Source organism: Chionomys nivalis, chromosome 12, assembly GCF_950005125.1.
Source record: "Chionomys nivalis chromosome 12, mChiNiv1.1, whole genome shotgun sequence".
Lineage (NCBI taxonomy): Eukaryota > Metazoa > Chordata > Mammalia > Rodentia > Cricetidae > Chionomys > Chionomys nivalis.
Genome location: NC_080097.1, coordinates 56,416,042 through 56,434,128, shown reverse-complemented (window position 1 = coordinate 56,434,128; position 18,087 = coordinate 56,416,042). Strand labels below are relative to the sequence as shown.

The 18,087-nt window shown below is 39.9% G+C and overlaps 1 protein-coding gene across 1 annotated transcript in view; it reads left to right on the top strand.

Moving 5' to 3' along the window:
- The window catches only part of Rnf17 (ring finger protein 17), a 121,504-nt gene that overhangs the window by 95,169 nt on the left and 8,248 nt on the right, over positions 1-18,087 (top strand). The window contains exons 26-31 of the mRNA XM_057786539.1: positions 3,853-4,016; positions 7,248-7,367; positions 10,332-10,412; positions 14,086-14,211; positions 16,177-16,233; positions 17,828-17,944. Coding sequence (XP_057642522.1) covers positions 3,853-4,016; positions 7,248-7,367; positions 10,332-10,412; positions 14,086-14,211; positions 16,177-16,233; positions 17,828-17,944 — 665 coding nt within the window. The remainder of the gene's footprint in view (positions 1-3,852; positions 4,017-7,247; positions 7,368-10,331; positions 10,413-14,085; positions 14,212-16,176; positions 16,234-17,827; positions 17,945-18,087) is intronic.

Genomic DNA, 18,087 nt, shown 5'->3' with positions numbered 1-18,087 from the left:
ATAGAGATCTCTTACTTTTTTTCGTTTGTTTTGGTTTTTTGTTTGTTTGTTTCTCTGTGAACCTCTGGTTGTCCTGAATCACTGCGTAGACTAATCTGGCCTTGAACTCACAGAGATCCACCTGTCTTGAGTGGGGGGAATTAAAGGCAAGGCGAGCACCACCACCACCCGACTTCAGATTTTTAATTCAAATTCAAATATAAGGAAGACAAGTTTCTCAAGAGTCTTTATCTCCTATCAGTTTGTACTGTAAACTCACCAAGAAAGAGCCAAATGGTTCCCACTTGGAGATAAAAACTAAGCCAAAGTCTAAAGGTGCATGCCAAATCAGGCTACACTGGAAAGCAAAGTGGGTGTTCTGCCAAACTGAATCTGAGCTTTGCTGTTACATAGCCAGCCCTTCAGTATTCAGTGTCGTCCTCAAATTGACAGGCATTTCAAACATCCCTTCCTTAGTAATTGGCGCCTAGAGCACAAAACAAACCAAGGTCCTGACCACAGGGGCTTAGGAGTGCTCAGGATTTCACTGCTAAGGCAGACTGCCTCCAAAATACCCCAAACTTAAGTTAGTGTGCTGACCAGAACAGTTAGAGATAGGCAAAATTCAGGATGCTAGGATGTAATACTTATTTACCATAATTGACCAGCCATTAGTCTCCACTCCACTCCGTAACTAAGGAGACAGCCCTGACATACAACCTGCTGCTAGGCCCATTTCTCTTTCAGAGATGTCTCTCAACAGACAGGGGCGGCACAGGGCGACAACTGTCTTTTAAGTCCTGGCCTGCCATAAAGGCTATAAAGGCCCAGTTACCTTTTATTTGTTTGTTTGGAGTTTTTTTGTTTGTTTGATTGGTTGGTTGGTTTGGTTTGGTTTGGTTTTTTTGGTTGTTTGAGACAAGGTTTTCTCTGTATCTTTGAAGCCTGTCTTTGAACTCACTCTAGACCAGGCTGGCCTCAAACTCACAGAGATCCACCTGTCTCTGTCTCCTGAGTTCTGGGATTCAAGGTGTGTACCATCACTACCCATCTCCCCAGTTAACTTCTTAAGAAAAGCATAATTTTCCAGGTGAGTAAGATGATCCTAGGTAACAGCTGTTTGAAATATGACAACACAGTGTATTTAAAAATAATTTTGGCAATAATTTCTTTGTAGTGTAAATCTCCCATCAGCCTAAATGGCCAGACTTGAAATCTCCTGTTTCTGTTTAAATTATTCAAAATGTGACCTAGGACCCAGACCTGAAAGAATTTGAAGGATAACACCACATGTGGAATGATAAGCCCAAAGTGTACAAAAATTAATAACCTCTATCTGTGGCCGGCTTCCCTTTGGGCATTAGTCAGAGCCATGTGTACAATAGGTCCTTCTTTTCCAGAGTGTAAATTCTCATGGGTGGGGATGGGTGCATATTTCTGCTATGCACCCATCAAGGTAGGACTGGAGATTTAGCTTGCTGTTAGAGTGTTTGTTTAACTTGCTTAAAGCCCTGGGTTTGGATCACTGGCACCATGAAAAATCCTTTCCTGTTCTGAGGTCAGAAACATGTTCTGCTATATCATTTTTTATAGAAGACATCTACAATTCTGCTTTCTAGGTTCGGTTTTCTTTATTTTTGCTTGTTATATGTCATTGAGTGAGCAGGAGTTCTTTCTTTTTTTCTTTTGAATGTTTAAGATAGCACTTCACTGTGTGGCCCAGGGTGACCTTTGATTTGCGTCTCTTGGTAGTGCTTCCTAAGTGGTGATTACAGAAATGGACTATGGACCTGGCCTTTATAAATTTGTTTTTCACTTTAGTTTTTAAACTATTCCAGAATTGTTTTTGTTTTTTTAGAGAGCTGTAAAGAAGATATTCGACTTCATTTTGTAAAGCTTTAATAATTTTGACCTAGCCCATTTACTTAGTATGGCTTACTTTCCCTGCTGCTAGGTAGTGCTGCCTTTACCACAGATCAAGGCTCCACCCTCAATAGTATGCTTACCTGCACAAGATCCACAAAGATCACACCAACTGACACATAGACATGAATGGAGGGAATTTACACCAGGCCCTACCCCAAGATGAATAGCCATATGCAAGCTTGTAAAATGTATAAAATGCTCATGGATTCGGGGGAGGTGAGGTGGGAAGAGTCGGATCAAGGAGAGAGGTGGAAAGGATGCAAATATAGCATAAAAGTATAAAATTCTCAAATTAAAATATTCTGTACATGTATTGATTTTTCTAAACAATTCTCATTTATTCTGTGTTGGCACCTTTACCAGAGTATTTCCCTTAGTCGTAATATAGTCCTTTTCCTCTTCAGTATATATTATGTCATGTCACATAGTTACTTGATCTATGTATGTCCTGTAGTCAGTGTAAAACAAAGCTCTTTCTCCATTTGGAATGAAAAAATATCATTTATTCTGAGCAATATATAAGTGACCATGGCTCGGGAACATGGATTCAAGTTTCCCTGAATGACATGTTCCAGTGTACAAATGGTTGCATTATTTCCTTATAGTCACATAACAACAACAACAAAAAAGATCATAAACCGGTGCATCTGGATGCTCTCAATGAAAGTAGAAAATAAAAGTTTGAATTTGTTAAAATAAGAAATCACTGCAGATATCTGCAAGTTCTTAAGGCTGCCTGAAATGATCCCTAACTCAGGTAACTAGCTCGCACAGACTTAGACTCAGGAGCCTCATTAGGGGACACCTGATGAGGAGGGTTTGGTAACTGTGCATATACTGACATTTTCCTCTTAGTTGCTGAGCACCTGAAAGAGCAAGCCTGCAAATACTTGAGACATAGAATAACAACAGCTAATCTAGCTTAATTTGAGATGTCTAATCACTAAAACTGTTTGACTGTCATGAACTGGTATCCCTTCTAGTCCTCTTGGTACCGATAATGTGGGTAGATGTGGTCATACCCAATTTACAGAGAACAAATCGAGGCTTATACACCTACCTAAGATAGCAGAACTAAAGAAGCAAGACTGGGGTGATCACTGACTCCAGAGCTTCCCTTCAATGAAGTAGTCATAGGAGGGCATATAGATACTGTGGGAATAATGAGACAGTTAGTAGTGAAATGGAAAAATTAGAGCTGGGCTGAGGAGATAGTTCAGTCATAGGCAGATTCTGGGGATTTACTAGCCAGCCCAGTCTAGCTGGCTGAAATAGTGCATTCCATGTTCAGTAAGAAACCCCATTTCTGAAAGTGAGAAACAAGGAAGGAATCTGGCAGTCAACGTCAGGCTTCATGAGTACTCAGATGTGCATGCACACATTACACACGCACTATTAGAAAGCTGAGCATGGTGGCACTGCGGAGACGGTGACAAGTGGATCTCTGGTGTTCACTGGTTAGCCAGCCCAGTCTTTCTAGCTAGTTGCTCACTAGTGTGAGACCCTGCCTCAGTAAAACAGAACAGCGTTTGTGGTTGTCTTCTGGCCACCTTCACACGTGCACACACAAATGAAAGTTAGAATTTTAGCTTCTGTCTTCAGTATTCTCTCTGCCTAAACATAGACAAATACATGGCTTGTATTGTACTTAGCTGTGCCCTCAAACTGACACCTTAAACTGAGTTCTTTCATGTTAGGTTGTCTGGTTAATGGAAAAGAGTACTTTGATATTTGTATTTTCACAAGAGTGAAGTATTTATGTGCTGTTAGTAAAACTTTTAAAAAATAATGTATTAAATGCTGACTGAATTAAATGTTTATAAAAATTTTATTGGAAACCTGACCTTAATTCTTTGTATTACCTAAGTTAGGAAGTTAATAGGTTGTTGGTGAAAAGTAATAACACATTTTCTCCTAAATGTATTATATTTTCAATAAATCCTTCAGAGTTTGAACTCATCAAAATGATGGATGAAATTCAAAGTAATTTAAAGTGCCTTGGTCTTCTGGAGCCATATTTCTGGAAAAAGGGAGAACCTTGTGCAGTGAGAGGATCTGATACTTTGTGGTATCGTGGCAAAGTCATGGAGGTTGTGGGAGGCACCATCCGGGTGAGTCTAAACACTAGAGGAGTACATGGCCAGACTAGATGAAAACACCTTTCGATGAATTTAGGAAGATCAAACACACTATATTATACTGTTATTTGTAACAAGGATTTTCTTTTTTATTTCCTTTCTGTTGTTCTTGGTATTTTTGTTCTGTTTTGGGTTTAGTTTTGAAACACAGTCTCTCTATGTAGGCCATACATGCAATTTGGGATCCTCCCAAGTGCCAGTATTACAGACCTGCACCACTACACCCAGCCTCTGTTTACAGATATACTAGAACCTGAATAATAAAGAAATCACTGCAGGTGTGATGTGACTGCTAGTGCCTAATGGACATACCACCTAGCTGTAACTGGTAGTCCTATGTAATCACACACATTATTAAGTAAAACAACTTATTCTTGGCAAGTTTGCTTGGCATAGCTCCTTGGCAGATTAGTCTAAGTTATGGGTTAGCTTACCTTTCACAGCAGGGAGGTAGCTCTTATATTTCTCTAGAATTTTTAAAAATTGCTTCATGCATTGAAAAATGAAAATGTAAAATATGGTATAAATACCTCTATTTACCAAGTGATGAAATTGATCAGATATTTTATTTTTATAATACTAGAAATTTAACTATTAATTGGTGTGGGGTAAAATATTAAAGAAAAATATTTTGCATTTTTACTTAGACAGAAATTTACCTGTTTGGTGGTACCTAATAATTACATAGTTCAAATTTCAGCTTCTTCCACATTTGTAGAATTAACATGCCTACCTAGTGAAAAATCACTCTACACACTTAGTGATTAACAAGAAAAGAACTCATTAATAAGGCACATCTGAGTCTGAGTAACGCAGGGAGCCTGCCCTGAACAGAAAGTCTAACCAGCTCATCATATACACCTTAGGCTCACTCATTCTGCCTGTGCTGTTATCCTTACCTCTCATCCAGATCCCTGCTCCAGGGCCCACTTGGAGCAGTTTAAACAGAGGCAGGAGACTGCAGAGACTGCAAGCCTGGCCACTTGGGCAGATGGGAGATTTACACAGCAAGGATATTGTCAGAATTATTTCTTAAGTCATACACCAGTGCTGTTCTTTTCCAGCTGTTGTTACCCACAGTCACCTTGCCCACCTGGCAGGATCATGCTTCTCCTGATAGAGAGCATGGACTTAATGGCAGGCTAGGACTTGATGTTGTGACCCTGTGCTGCCCCCTTGAGCTTTCCTGAAGAAACATGTTCTTTGATATGGGAATGGGCCTAATGGCCAGTTGGAAGTTAGGGTTGTCTCTTTGTGTTGTGGGAACAGAGCCTAATTGGAGCCTTAGCAGCAACCAGCCCAAACCCCAGTTGTGTTGCAGGGCTCTCTTTCCTAATACTTCCATCAGGCCTGGCTAGTGCACAACTTATCTTACAGCTCGATTGGAGGCAGCTGTCCTTTAGCTAAATTCAACTTTGTGTAACTTAATGTTTTCTACACTGTTTACTTTATATCATCAGTTTCACTACTTCAGGTTTCCTCTGCATCATGAACACATCACCACACTGAACAACATTTGGAGAGAGATTTTTTTGTGGGCTACATTGAAAATCTTGTCTCAAAAGCAAGCAAACAAAAAACCTTATTTTAGTGCTCCTTATTTTATGACAGTTTAACAATTGAATGATCAAAAGAAAGGCATTTCCAAAACTAGCTGAGGTATTTAATGCCCAAGGGTTTCATTTTTTGTTTTTAAAGTTTTATTTTTATTTCAAATTATGCACATGTTTGTGATACATGCAAGTGAGTGCAGGTGCCTTCGGAGGCCAGATCCCCAGGAGCTGGGACTACAGGTGCTGTGAGCTACTTGATGTGGTTGCTGGGAATCTTAACCATGGACTTCTGGAAGGGCTGCACATGCTCTTAACTGCTGAGCCGTCTTTTCAGCCCTGTTGCAGTGCATTATTTGTGCATAGGTGTGGGTTGCGTGTGCAGCACTGCATACTTGTAGAAGTCAGGGAAACTATGGAGTCTGCTCTCTCCTTCCACCTTTCCATGAGTTTCAGGGATTTAACTCAGACTGTCAGGCTTACTCAGCAAGTACTTTGTCTGCTGAGTCATCTTATCAGCCCTTTAATACTCAAGTTTTAAAAATAATAATAATAAATTTGATTTAAAGGCAACCTGTATGACTACCTCTTAACAATTAAGTTTCATTCTCTATGGAATGAGGAATATAGATTTTCTCTTTATATATGTCTCAGTATATAGGTCTGGCTGGTCTGGAACTCGATATGTAGACCATGCTGGCCTCTAACTCAGAGATCCACCTGCCTCTGTCTGTGTGTGCTAGGATGTCCTGCTATTGAATGCAAGCTTTTAGCTTGTTTTGTCCTTTTGAGACTGTGTAGCCTAAGCAGGCTTCGAAGTCCAAATCCTCCTGCCTCGACCCTTCTGAAACTGAGATTACAGACATGTGCCCATGCCTGTCTGTTCCTTTGTTCACATTTGTTGTTTGAGACAGGGTCTTGCTTTTTAGCCATGTCTGGCATGACACACTGTGAGCGCGCACTGGTCTTGAATTTGTGGCAGTCCTTCTGCCTCTCTTCCAGCTACCAGAGTTAGATCTGCACCAGAAGACCCAGAGGTTTTGTTGCTTTTTAAACTTTAAAATTTTGTCAATGTCAGGGATGTGTTAGGAAGGATGCTTCCTGTCCTAACTTGTGGAGGTCAGAGGACAGTTTTATGGAGTCATTTCTTTCCTTTCATCTTTATATGTGTTCCAGGAATCAAACTCAGGTCTTTAATCGGTGTGTGTGGGGGGGTATTTTGTCTGCATGTATGTCTGTGTGCCATGTGCGTACAATGCCCCCAGGATCCAGAAGACAGTGTCAGATCCCCTGGAACTGGAATTAGAGTTAGTTGTAAGCTTTCATGTGTTGCTAGGGACTGACTGACCCCGGAGTCCTCTGAAAGAGCAGCCAGTGCTCTTCACTGTAATGCTCCACCCCCAACTTCTTTTTTTTTTTTTTTTGGTTTTTCGAGACAGGGTTTCTCTGTGGTTTTGGAGCCTGTCCTGGAACTAGCTCTGTAGATCAGGCTGGTCTCGAACTCACAGAGATCCGCCTGCCTCTGCCTCCCGAGTGCTGGGATTAAAGGCGTGCGCCACCATCGCCCGGCTCACCCCCAACTTCTTAAAACTAGGAAATCTCCTTTGTCATCTAGCTTTTAGATACATTTTAATCAAAACTTGGTCTGTTTCAGGTGCAATATTTAGATCATGGGTTCACTGAGAAGATTCCACAGTGCCATCTTTATCCTATTTTGCTGTATCCTGACACACCCCAGTTTTGTATTCCCTGTCATCTCTATCAGACCTTACCGGTGAGCAGAGTAATGTGTGGGCAGTCACTTTTAAATTTGTCTTATATAATTAATAGTTTAGAAATTAGAGTATATAATTAAGACCCTTTCAATTGTAATACAATTTTTTTCTTTTTAAATTTTGTTTTGTTGTTGTTGGTTTTGTTTTGTTTTAACAAGGTCTCACTATATAGCCTTGGCCATCCTAGAACTCACTAAGTAGACCAGCTGACCTCAAACACATAGAAATCTTCCGGCCTTTGCCTCTCAAGTGCTGGAATTAAAGGCATGCACCACCATACCTGACAAAGGGTTTGTTTGTTTTTAATGTGTCTGAGAGTTTTGCCTGCACGTATGTAAGTGCACCATATGCATGCAGTGCTCATGGAGGCCAGAAAAGGGAGTAGGAGCCAAGGAACTGGACTTACAGATGCTGGTTAGCCGGCATGTAGGTGCTGGGAACCAACCCAAGTCCTTTGAAAGAACAGTAAGTGCTCATAACCACTGAGTTCTTTTTCCAGGCCCCATCCAGCAATATAAAATTAAAAATATCTACAAGTAAAAGACAACTTAAAGACCTTTAATGAGAAAGTTTACACAATTTACTGCAGTATATAAAACCTCTTAGTAAATGGTCACACTCTGCTGAGACAGTCCTAAGCAGTTATTTCTTCAGTTTTAGCAATAACAAAGCTCAAACAATAAATGTGGTGGCATAAATGAATGTAGACAGATTATATAGATATATATAGCTTTAATAAGGAAATAGACTTACAGGACCACAGGTTCCCGCGGAGTATTGGAAAAGCGGAGCAAAAGAAAAGGTCTGCTGGGCTCACGCCCGGCAGATTTATCCGTAAACATTAGCCCGAGGCGAACACGCCCCCAATGGGTGGGGCTATGTCCCTACATCTCCCCCTTTTGTCTAAATAAGATAGAACCAAACCAAATATAACTATATACAATAATAACAAATAATAAATATAACAAACAATATTGAGAACAAAACTTTTGCTAAACATTTTATCTTAAGGAGTCTAAATAACAGAGAGAGTAACTATAATTATATAATCTTTAACTCCGTCAAGATCTGAGAAGGGAATAAATATTACTTAACAATCGAAAGATATCCAAAATGTGTAACAATTGACAGAGACAACTGACTACCTGGGCAATCACCCAAAGTCTCGTTTGTAATGTTGAGTCAACCAACTTTGGCTAAGGCCTAACATAACTGGCATACCATTATTAAAGGCAAGGAACTTTCTTAGGACTATCCTACCCTGTCTTGGCAAGATAAGACAATCCTGTTTTATCCACTTAGGGATATTTTGTATCTTTGTCAGAAGTTGAGGTATGGGCTTTTTTTAACCCAAAGGCCAGTTCTGCCAAGAAGACAAGCTCCCAGTGGAGTGTCTTTGGTGCTCAACGTTCTCTCGGGAGTAGAGTGGTGTTGTCAGGAGTAATTGTGTCTCTTTGGCATAGAAATTTTAGGTTAGATTAAAGGCCATTTTTTACAGCTTTTTGAAGAGGCTGAAGATCATACTATCTATACTAAATATAATCTTTATGTAACTAAAAGACCTGATTAACTTAAAATATAACAAACATATAATTTTTAATACCTATCTAACTTTGAAGACTAAAAGAATAAACAACTGTGTAATATATGAAGACAATGATCTTTAACTGTAAACAATGTCATAGTATCAGAGGTAGAAATGTACAATGTAATATGGTAGATGTATCAATACAATATAGACAAAGTTATAAGCATACTCATACAAAAATAGAGGTAGGAACACTCACATTTAATATTTAACATATCAATATACAAGAAACAGTACCAGTACAATTTTCTATAAACAGTAATTTACAAATACCAATCATCCCAAAAAACCAGTTACCCCCTTCTAAAAGGTCTGCTGGGCTCACGCCCGGCAGATTTATCCGTAAACATTAGCCCGAGGCAAACACGCCCCCAATGGGTGGGGCTATGTCCCTACAAGTAAATTCCTTTCCTGTTGCAGTTTCTGGGGCTCCAGGGTCAGAGATGGCTTGACTGGGTGGTTCGAAATTGAGTCCTTTGTGATAGTGATTGAAAACGTCACTGAAGTATATCCATTCAGAGAATTCCTGGAGATCCAGGAGCTATTTGCAAAGGGCTCATCACATGGCTGTTGTCTTGCCTAGAGGCTCCAACACGTTAAGAAATATGTCCCTTGGTGAATATATACTGTTGGCCTGTATAGGCACTGCATGGGCAGATTGAACTGGTTTTAGAGTTTTAAATATGACATGTTGTCTTTAATATAAATTTAGGGTTTTTTTTAAAGAGGGTTCTTTTTGTAGCCTTATAATTTTTGAGAAGGGATGGTTTATAGCCCTGGCTGGTCTCTAACTCCCTCTGTAGCAGAGGATGACCTTGAATTCTGATCCTCCTGCTTCCACTTCCCAGGTGGTTGGGTCATAAGTGTGTACCATCGTGTCTAGATACATGCTAGGCAAACTCTCTACCAACTAAACTGTATCCCCTGCCCTAGTTTTTTATGCTTTGAAAGCATAAGATGTTGAGTACAGTAGGGAGAAGCTCAGATAAATACGAATTTCTTAATAGATACCTTCTATTTTTCTAATATATATGTGTCCTTATGTGGGTATATACATAAGTGTGGGTGCTACAGAGTCCAGAAAGGGGAGTCAGTTGTCCTGGAACTGAAGTTACAAGTAATTATGAGCTGTCCAACATGGGTGCTGGGAACCAAATTCTAGTCCTCTGCACGAGGGGGAAGACCTTGTCGCTGCTGAGCCATCTCTAGCCCCTGGATAGGAAATTTTCGAGATGATTCTTGTTGGCTGCCCATGATACTCATGTGAATTTGGTTCTACCACCAGACACTCCCTGCTTATGGCTGTTTCTTTGTGTCTTAATTTATTCTTGCTTGGTGTCATGTTATGAAGTATAAGTGTGTTCATTCTGCACAGGTTGGAAATGTGTGGCAGCCGGATGCCATAGAGCTGCTTCAGGAGCTGCTTCCAAAGAGAGAGGTGGACATTCACATTATGGTAAGTTGTCTTTAAAGTATAGTCAGTTGAAACTGTTTGTCATGAAGTATTATAATCAATATAATTTGGTGAATATTTTTGATGACAAGCCATTTTATATGTGTTTGTATGAGAATATAGATTATTTGTCAAGGTTATAAGTTATTACTTTGGTTGCTATACTTATTTTAAATAAGCCTAATTTTGAACAAGTTCCTGAGAAGTTTCTTAAGCATTAAATTGGATGACTGGGAGATCTGTTACCAATAGTTTCTTTACGCAGATACAGGGCAGTATGCCATTGTTGACATGCATCAATAGACGCCACAGTGTGCAGAGTCTGCTGCCATACAGCATTGTGTAGGGTGCAGATGGTCCTAGCAGAGTCTGTCACAATCTCTGTCCTCAAGGGCCTCCCCCATTTAGTGAAGCAAGACATCCGTTCTGCAGAACCAGATGAGCCAGGAGACAGTGGAGAGGCAAGCACAGCAGGATCTACAGAGGAGGGGATTAAAGGTGACAGTCCTGACAGGGTCCCAGAACTCACAAAGACATACTGGAACAGCGTCGGGAATAGTCTGGTAGAAGGGTAGAGGTTTCTAGAAAGGGGAGAAGTGGCCCTGTGAAGGATGCTGAGCACTAAAGTAGTAAGATTAATCCATAGCCATTTGAGGCCAGGCATTGGGAGAGAAGAAAATGGTTAGGAAAATACTTCTTCATTCAGGAGCCACAGGCTCCACCTAAATAAGAAAGCTGGTAGGTTAGTGCTAAAGGTTCCTGCCCAGCTACTCCAAGAATCCTTGTCAAGTCACCTAATAAAAGGTAGAAATTAATTTTTTTTTACTTAGTCAAGGTAATTTTCTTTACAGCTTAGCTTTCAGGAAAAACCACCCTTTGGTTTTTCAGACTGAATTTTCAGTGTTCCTTAGCTCACTTGGCTCCATGTCTTGCCCAGACATGCTCCTCCAGCATTAGATACACTGAGAAATGCTTCTGAGGCTTGAACAAAGCAGCCCAGGGCCATGTCCTTGGAGCTCTTCATGGTGGAAACAGACAGCAGATGCAAGTACAGTGACCTCACTGACCTATGTAGTATAGCAGGCAGATGGTGGTTTGGCAGACTCTGGTATTAAAAGATGCAGCTGGAAAAGAGGTTCCATGTTAACATGAATGTCAGGTGACATTTCAGTCAAGACTGTAAGGTGTGACAGGACAGGGCATGCTGTTGCTGGGAGAAGGTGCCATGGACCCACATAGAAGCAGCCATGTGTGGAAGGATGGCAGAGATGTGATTGTGAGGGCCTGGCCTACCCTGCCACCCAGGCACACTGTGTGTTCTAGGTATTTCCTACTGGCTACTTAATATAGTTGGTTAGTAGGAAACAGAAGCAGATCAATCATTCAAAGGCATTTCCCTTTCCTCTCTGAGGATGTTAATTTGAAGAATAGTGGGACTAGTGGAAATGGGAAAAAAAAATAGCTTAACTGCAGATTCAACACAATGCCCATCAAAATCCTAGCAAAATTCTTCAAAGACCTTGAAAGAATGGTACTCAACTTCATATGGAAAAGCAAAAAGCCCAGGATAGCAAAAACAATCCTGTACAAATAAAAGAACTTCTGGAGGCATCACAATCCCTGACTTCAAACTCTACTGCAGAGCTACAGTACTGAAAACAACCTGGTGTTGGCATAAGAACAGACAGGAGGACCAATGGAACCGAATAGAAGACCCAGATATCAATCCACACATCTTCGAACACCTGATCTTTGACAAGGAAGCAAAAAATATCAAATGGAAAAAAGAAAGCATATTTAACAAGTGGTGCTGGCATAACTGGATATCAACATATAGAAGAATGAAAATAGACCCACGCACAAAACTTAAGTCCAAATGAATCAAAGACCTCAACATAAAGCCAGCCACACTGAACCTTAAAGAAGAGAAAGTGGGAAGTACACCTGAACACATCAGCACAGGAGACCACTTCCTAAATAGAACCCCAGCAGCGAAGACACTGAGAGAAACAATTAATAAATGGGACCTCCTGAAACTGAAAAGCTTCTGTAAAGCAAAGGACACAGTCAACACGACAAAACGACAGCCTATAGAATGGGAAAAGATCTTCACTAATCTCACATCAGACAGAGGTCTGATCTCCAAAATATACAAAGAACTCAAGAAATTGGTCAACAAAAGAACAAATAGCCAATGAAAAAATGGAGTACAGACCTAAACAGAGAACTCTCAACAGAGGAATCTAAAATGGCTGAAAGACACTTAAGGAAATGTTCAACATCCTTAGTTATCAGAGAAATGCAAATCAAAACAACTCTGAGATTCCATCTTACACCTGTAAGAATGGCCATGATCAAAAACACTGATGACAACTTATGCTGGAGAGGCTGTGGGGGAAAGGGAACACTTCTGCATTGCTGGTGGGAGTGCAAGCTGGTGCAACCCCTTTGGATGTCAGTGTGGCGATTTCTCAGAAAATTAGGAAACAACCTTCCTCAAGACCCAGTAATACCACTTTTGGGTATATATCCAAAGGATGCTCAATTGTGCCACAAGGATATGTGCTCAACTATGTTCATTACAGCTTTGTCTGTCATAGCCAGAACCTGGAAACAACCTAAATGCCCCTCAATCAAAGAATGGATAAGGAAAATGTGGTACATTTACACAATGGAGTACTACACAACAGAAAAAAATAACGACAGCTTGAATTTTGGAGGAAAATGGATGGAGCTAGAAAGCATTATTTTGAGTGAGGTAACCCAAACCCAGAAAGACAGTTATCACATGTACTCCCTCATAGGTGGGGTTTTTTTTTTGTTTTTTTTTTTTTTTTTTTGGTTTTTCGAGACAAGGTTTCTCTGTGGTTTTGGAGCCTGTCCTGGAACTAGCTCTTGTAGACCAGGCTGGTCTCGAACTCACAGAGATCCGCCTGCCTCTGCCTCCCGAGTGCTGGGATTAAAGGCGTGCGCCACCACCACCCGGCGGTGGTTTTTAAACATAAAGCAAAAAAAAACCAGTTTACAAACCACAATCCCAGAGAACTTAGACAACAATGTGGACACCAAAAGAGACTTACATAGATTTAATCTACATGGGAAGGAGAAAGTAGAAAAAGACAAGATCTCCTGAGTAAATTGGAAACATGGGAACTTTTGGGGAGGATTCAAGTTGGGGAGAGAAGCAGGGAGGGGAGCAGAGAAAAATGTAGAGCTCGATAAATATCAATAAAAAAGAAATAGCTTAACTAGCTGTGGACCTACCAATTCTTGGTAATTATGAGTGGACTTTTTCAGTGCTAAAGCCATTATCGTTATGATATCTTATTTGAGAATGTTGATTTCTTCTTATTCTTGATATTTGGAGATTTTTAGTTAAAATTCATTTCTTTGCCTCTTAACCTGTTCTTAGTATAAATTAGTATCATCTAAAGATGATCCATCTGTAGTATCTAATAACTAGGAAATCTGCAAGTATATTTTATATAAGTCTAAGAGTAGAATTACCGCTTCATCATCTGCCAAAATATCAGGAAAAAAATTCTTGCTGTGCATCACTCAGACTGTTTGGTAATGCTGTTATTGTTGGAAACCCATGTCATATTTGCTAACTGTAAAAATTTAGGCATTGAGTAAAAGTTTTTATAGTAACAGTCTTCCTTATCAAAATTAATAGGAATTGCCTGAAAATCCATGGGGAAAATTGTCTGTTCATCTCTATTTTGATGGGATGTCACTTTCTCATTTTATGGCTCATCATAAATATTGTATTTTTGAACATTCTGAGGAGATATTTAAAGAAGTAAGTGAACTGTTTTCCTATAAATAATATACATTTTAATTGATTCTGATTATAATGTCACAACCCGTTTACACCTCAAGTCTTTTGCTGTGTCTCCTGTAGCTCAGGTTGGCCTTAAAAATCCTAATGCTCGTTCCTCTTTAAAATTCATCCACCTGCTGGGATTACAGGCAGGCTCTGCCACGCTCTGCTCACACCACCTGATCTCTTACAGGGGTGGAAAATGAGAAGTCGCCAATTCTTTTTATATATTATGAAAAGCATTTTATTTACATTAAAAGTTTACTAATGTTTCTGTATCTTCTGCCCTTCTTTATGTTAATCAATGTTTGAGTTTGAACATGAGATGTACTGTATAAAATCTGTATATAGAGTTTCATGCCAATAAAGGGCTCTGTCCCCACATAAAATGTGTCATTTAACTTGAACTAGAAGCCTTATATTACAAGGTGAGTGTCGCTAATCTAAAAATCCAAAATACGATGATCTGAAATTGAAAATGTTTGGGGTGCCAACAGATATTGAGCATTCAAATTTTAGCTGGGCATGATGGAGCAGGCCAGCATTTGCAAACAGAAACAGGAATGCTATCAGAAAATCAAAGTCATCTTTAAACTACATAATGAGTTGGAGGTCCACCTGGGCTACATGAGTCCCTGACTTTGAAAATATAATAGGATTTTTATCTTGATTTTTAAAATTTAATTGTTTAAACTTTGTTTTATGTGTATGAATGTTTTGCCTGCATATGTGTATGTGAATCACATGCATGCCTAGTGCCCCACTGATGTCAGAAAAAGGATGCTAGATACCCTAAGACTAGAGTTAAAGATGATTGTGAGCTGAGGGGGTCCCTGTAGGCATTATACAGGGAAGCAAACTGCACAAAGAGATAAGAATGAAAACCTGGTGCGGATGGACTTCATCAGCCTGGATCAGAGACTTTGGGGAGTCTAATGCCAAGTGGTTCATTGTCGGCATATTTAAAACACAGTAAAATTTGGGGAAAGGTTTCCAGGCAACAGTCAGTCTAATCAGTCCAATTCCAGGTGTACAATGAAGCTTAAGATTGACTACATAGGGAGCTGGAGAGATGGCTCAGGTTGGGAGCACTGATTGTTCTTCCGGAGGTCCTGAGTTCAATTCCCAGTGACCACATGGTGGCTCACAACCACCTGTAATGCTCTCTTCTGGCCTGCAGGCATGCACGCAGACAGAACACTGAAAACAAAATAAATGAATCTTAAAAAAAAAAAAAAGTGACTACATAGAAACTTCTTTACAAAGTACATATGACCATAAAGGCAGGTTCTATAGCTAAAAGACCTAGAATCTAGTGTGGCTCTGACAGGTACCATAGAGGCCAGCAGGCAGGTGACATCTCCCCTAAGAATGGGTAACAGTCTAGGGACTAGGGAGGGAAGAATCTGGAATAATTATTCTAGGGAATTAGGGTGAGGTCTGCCTCTGTGATAAAAAGTGGATGAGGTCTGCCTCTATGATAAAGAGTGGATGAGGTCTGCCTCTATGATAAAAAGTGGATGAGAGCAAAAGGCCATCAGTTCATTAACAAATCCACTCCCAGCTTTCTGGATGGAATGCAGGTGTTTGATTTTTATCTTCTCCATTGAAGAAAGACACCCCTGTATGATTAACATTCCTGATTCTCTTAGTGCTTCTCTGTGAGTACAAGGACCTTTGTGCCCCCAAACAGTGAGGTACTATATGGGGTGCTAGGAATTGAACCCAGGTTTTTTTCAAGAATAAAATGCTGAGCCATTTCTCAGCATTAGGGAGGCAGAGGCAGGTGGATCTCTGTGACTTCAAGTTCAGCCTGGTCTACAGAGTGAATGCCAACATGACTTATGCATCTAGTTTCTGCAAAGTATAAAAAAATTTTTTTAAAGAAATATTTTGTTAGAAGATAAAAGTTTTTAACTGATAAATAATACGCTATTATTTCAGAAACCAAGAGGTCAGGATAAAAAATATGAAGATGAACACTGGAAAATAAGATTTGAGGTAAGTTACAACCCAGATATTTTGGAAACTTTCAGTAATAGAAAGGATCTGATACATAGCCAGCAAGCTGGCTTAGCTGAAAGGGCAGTTAGCAAGAACAGTTGCTGCCAAGGCTGACACGAGAGTTTGATCCCCAGAACCCAGGCGATGGGAGAAGAGACCTGACTCACACAAGCTGTCTTCTGACCACCACACATGCCCTCTGGCTCTTACCACACACAAAAATAAATTAAGAAAAAGAAATTTGAAACAGGGTCTCACTATGAAACTGTAGACCAAGCTGGCCTCAAACTCACTAAGCTCCACCTATCTCTGCCTTCCAACTGTGTTGGTATTAAAGGTGTGTGCTACCATGCCCAGCCACAAAAATTACTTTAAAATTAAAAGAAGAGCCATGCCTTTGATCTCATCACTCAGAGTTAAATGGATCTCTGAATTTGAGGCCAGCCTGGTCTACAGAGGGAGTTTCAGGATAGCCAGAGCTACACACAGATACCCTGTCTTGGAAAAAAAAATAAATGAAGAAAAAAATTCAAAATATAACCATTTTATTTATATGCTGTAAATGTATTTTCTTCAAATACATAACTCATTGGATTTTAATACTTATTGAGTTGTGCAGCTAGCACTACTAAAACAAGAACATTCCAAAAAGAAACCAACTGCAGTCGTTTTCTATCCTTTCCTTTCTCAGCTTGTCTCTATGGATCTTCCTATTAGATGAAGTCAAACAATACATGGCCCTTTATCCTTGCTTTTTCCTTTATCTTTTTTTTAAAATAACACGTTTTCTCATTACATTTATTTATTAGAGGTGGTACATGTACATACCATATTTCTCACACACCAAGAAATATTAAATAGTAATGAAGTAACCCACAAATTTAAATATGATGGCTTGTTTAATTTGTTTATGTTACTACATTCCTAAAGCAGAAGATATCACTGATCTTTGCAGAAAACCTGCACCTATACCATGTGTATATTCCTTAACAGTTGGCTCCCACGATCCTCTTGAGAATCATGTGTTTGCTTTCCCCTGAACTTTATAGAACTTAATGTCTTACCTTCTCAGTGGCTTTAACTTACCTCCTGTGAGCATTTGTGTGTTATTTTAGTTTCCTTTAAAACTACTTACAAAAGTAAACGAATGTTATAGAATAAGGCAGCTCAGTGTGGACGCATAAGCCTTTAATCCCACACTTGGGAGGTAAGGCAGTCTGATCTCTGGGAATTCCAGGCCAGCCTGTGGTACAGAGCGAGACCTGTCTCAGAAAAGGTGTATGTGTGGGGAATGTCACCCACTCTGTACCTCAGCACCCCAATTCTACTCCTTAGAGGTAGTCATTGTTGATACTGTCAACTGTATTCTATCTCCATGTGGATATACATCAGTGGACCTGCATGCCTTTGTTTAACCCTTCTTTAGAAGTGAGGAGTCAACGCTGAAGACGATGAGTCACCCGCTTTTTGTGGTGTTCAGTACTTAGGAGGACTTGGTTTCTGGTAACTGAAATAAGTTGGCCCCATAATGAAGTTTTATGTTAATTTTCATGATTACCATTCTGAAATTTAATTTGTTGTGTGGTTTTAGGAATTGCTTTTGCCTGAAATGGAGGCTCCCATTTTACCACCATATCTGTCTTCACTTCTCCCTCCACCAGAGGAACTGTATGCTGTGCAAGTAAAGCACATCATCTCACCTAATGAAGTACGTGTCAGTCTCCATCTTCCTAGCTGTCAGGTCAACCCATATTTGTTGATACTCGGACACTGGTGTTTCTTAGGCATCTACCCATTTCCCAGGGCTGTCTTCTTTTATTTACTCATATGCTTATATGGACTGTTTAAATT